The sequence below is a fragment of the Chionomys nivalis genome, chromosome 10 (genome assembly GCF_950005125.1).
Source record: "Chionomys nivalis chromosome 10, mChiNiv1.1, whole genome shotgun sequence".
In the NCBI taxonomy this organism is placed as follows: Eukaryota; Metazoa; Chordata; class Mammalia; order Rodentia; family Cricetidae; genus Chionomys; species Chionomys nivalis.
The window spans coordinates 16010432-16013854 of NC_080095.1; the positions used below are offsets into that span (position 1 = coordinate 16010432).

General features: G+C 54.1%; 1 protein-coding gene across 1 annotated transcript; it reads left to right on the plus strand.

The window, feature by feature from the left end:
• The first annotated feature begins 1444 nt into the window (after positions 1–1444).
• LOC130882982 (ras-related protein Rap-2a-like) lies at positions 1445–2605 on the plus strand. The gene has a single exon (XM_057783122.1). It carries the CDS (start codon positions 1477–1479, stop codon positions 2074–2076), a length of 600 nt encoding a protein of 199 aa, XP_057639105.1. The 5' UTR covers positions 1445–1476; the 3' UTR covers positions 2077–2605.
• Positions 2606–3423: the final 818 nt, after the last annotated feature.

Sequence of the window (3423 nt, forward strand, 5' to 3'; positions counted from 1 at the left end):
GAAAATGTGCTCCGTGCCTCCTAAACCCCAGATTCCAGACCCCTCCGAGGCAAAGAGCCCCAGGTAGGTATTCTTCTATCACGATATTATTCCTGTCAGCTTACACACTAGAACAAGAAGTTGGCTTTCACTCTACCGTGTTCCTGGTAGACTATTCCTCAAATTTGCCTCCTGTAAATTCTTGTTACATTTTTTATTTCTTAAGGCAAAAACTGTCGTTATTTTGTGCCGGATAATGCCAGCATCACAGATTTGGGGTGACTGTGCCATCTGGGGATTCTTTGCCTGTTTTGTGACATTTGAGACTGTAAATTGCTCTGCGTTTCTTCAGAAGTTATCTGCAGGAAGCTGTCAAACCTGGACGGGGCGCGAATGTCTCAGGGAATGTTTAGTTACTTATTTTTCGTGTTAGTTTCTACTTTTCCTATTTGCTGCCCCAGAAAGCCTTGTAAGACCTCTCTTTTTGGACATCTCTGTATGTGGAGGATGTTCCCGCTCAGCGTATAGAAAAGCACGTTCCTCTGGCGGACCACTTCGGTTTCCCCAGAGCGCAAGGCAGCCAAGGCAGCTGTGTTGCAGGAGGCAGAAGGGAGTTCACTCAGGGAAACAATGCCAGAGCTGTTCCTCAGCAGCCAGTGAGTAGTCAGGAGTACAAGGGGTCTCAGAAGGTGGAGATGGTCTTTGCCTGGGGCTACCCAGGTTCTGCTTGCTCTTGGGCGAATTCTCATTTCCCCAGAGTGACACACTTGTCTGGATGGCAAGTTACCGGGTCCCTCCAGTCTTAGGCCTAGGCGAGGAGTCTTCACCAGTGGCTCAGTGGGCGAGGCTGTGTGGTTTACAGAGTGCAGAGTTCAGGCAGAAGAGACCACAGTGAGCTATCACAACGCCCAAGAGGGAATTGGGAACCTCTCTGACAGGCTTCTCCTTCATCTGCCCTTGAGCACGGGGTCCTCCCAGGCTGGGGGGCCAGCGGTTGGGAGCAGCACGACCTTGAGTGGGCAGGTCTGCATCTGGAATGCTGCGGAAATCCGTGTCTTTCTTGGGTTGGCCAGGAAGGGATCAGGTTACCTTTTGGTCTGTCAACGAAGGGGCTCCCCGTCGGGATAGCCAGCCTAGGGCTGACTGAGGGGCCCCAGCTGGTCTTCGGGCGGGGAGTGGGAGGGAAACCGAGCAGGGCTGGGAAGCTCTGGGGGATCCACGGGAGAGATGAGGCCCGGAGGAGGGGCTGATGGGCCAGGCTGCAGCCGGGAGAGCGAGCGGTGGTGGAGAGCGGAGTCGCGAGGCTGGGGCTGAGGCGAAGAAACACGCGGGACCGAGACCCGTGACCCTCGGTGGCGGCGGGGCGGCGCGTGGGTCTCTCCTCTAGGGCGCCACGGGGACGTGCGCGCGCCCTCGGCCTCGCGCCCCGCCCTCCCGCCCTCCCGTCCTCCCCGCGCCGCCTCCCAGCGCCATTCCCGGAGTCCCCTCGTCCCGGCCATGGAGGGTCTGCTGCTGCGCCCGGCCAAGTGCTACCGGGTGGTGCTGCTCGGCAGCGTGGCGGTGGGCAAGACGGCGCTGGCCACGCAGTTCGCGTGCGGCCGCTTCCCCGAGCGCTGCGAGCCGTCGGTGGAGGAGCTGTTCAGCAAGGTGATCGAGGTGAACCGTACTCCCGCGCTGCTGGAGATCGTGGACACTGTGGGCGCCGAGCACCTGGTCACCCTCAAGGACCTGTACATCAGGAACAGCGACGGCTTCGTGGTGCTCTACAGCGTGTGCAGCGAGGCCTCGTTCCAGGCCGTGCGGCCGCTGCGCGAGCGCATGGGCCGGCTGCGGGGCTCGCGCGCCGTCCCGCTGGTGCTGGTGGGCACCAAGGCCGACCTGGACGCCGAGCGCCAAGTACTGACGGCGCAGGGCCGCGCGCTGGCCCGAGAGTGGCGGTGCCCCTTCCTGGAGGTCACGGCCAAGAGCAAGATGATGGTGGACCGCGTGTTCACGCAGGTGGTACGCGAGATGGAGGCCCTGGCCCCGCCGGTGCAGGAGGCTCCCCGCATCCCTAACGCCCTGGAGATGTGGCCGGCCGAGAGGTTCATTGGCTAGTGCGTTGTGGTCGGCCGGTTCAGAACCGTTTCCAAAAAAGTTTCCGAACCGTAAACAAGTGGCTGCTTCTATATTTCATCCCAAAAGGTGCTTCAATCTGCCTACGTGTCTTTCTTCGATGTTTGGCAAAAAACTTTGCAACACCCCCCTCCGTTGACCTCCGACTGTGCTATAAGAAGAAACCAAAAATTGCATTTTTCTGTAAAGAGAATTTACAACCCTGTTCTTCAATCAGCTTGTTTCTGAACTCCCCCCCACACCCCCGTCTAATTTTTGTAAATAGCAACTTGAGAGCTTTGGATTGGCTGGGAGTCTGCACTAAAGACAGGTTTTCTTCAGCTGCAGGAGGGCTTGCACTCTCCCTTTTACAGCCTTGAATTCAACAGTAAGATTTTCCTCAACATGAATTCCTAAATATAGTTATGACTTATGCCGGGTTGGTTTGAAAGGGGGTACTGTATGGGGGACAGCTGTGCCCACACACAAAGATAGCTCAGCCCTGCCTTGTGATTGACATTTAGTTGGTTTCTACGTCGCTGCATTGGAAATAAAATTAGAAGTTGGTAATTTTTAACATGTGTCTTTCTAGCGTCTGTGTAAACCTATAATCCATAAAGCTTTATTTTTTAGCGTTTTATTTTTATTGTGTGTGTGTGATGCTGGTACATGTGTGTGTGGGCACGTGTGTGGAAGGGGACAACCAGTTCCCCCTTGATTGAAACAGGGTGTCTGTTTTTTGTTCTCTGACTTTCGGATTCTTCTGTCTCCTGGGCACATCTTGTTAAAGGAGTACCGAGATTACAGTACAGGCTGGGATTTGAACTCGGGTCCTCAGGCTTGGACAACAAGTGATTTCCTTATTGAGCCATCTCCCCAGTCTCTAATTCCTAAAGTTTTCACGTACCTTGTCTTTGAGTTATTTTCCAGGAAACAAAAGTTTGCAAGGAGAAAGGAGCAGCACCCCATCTCCTGGTGTATTTCTGTGGAAGTGCTGCCAGGAGCCAGGGCTTGTTTATGTGTTTTTTTTTTTCTTGTTTTCTAGATTCATACTTTTTTGATTGCATACCTGAATAGCTGGATGTGGGTGGCCATGTGAGGGTCTTTCTGTTTCATTTTCCTGTGACAGGGGCTCTTTAACACATCAGTTTAGTAGTGGTGAGCATTTAAAATCTGCCCTCTGGAATGTGTGTCTGCACAGGTGAAGGAGTTCTCCCTAGCTGCAGCCTAGGTTCAGATCTAGGGCCCCACCCATTTGAATACGCGTCTAAAACAAACCAGCAAGCTGTAGCCTTCCTGTGACATGAAAGAGTTAACCCTGTGGAAGGGAAGTAGGTGGACTAGTGATGT

Excerpts from the sequence above, each read along its gene's own strand:
- LOC130882982 (XM_057783122.1), top strand. The coding sequence starts at position 1,477 with ATGGAGGGTCTGCTGCTGCGCCCGGCCAAGTGCTACCGGGTGGTGCTG.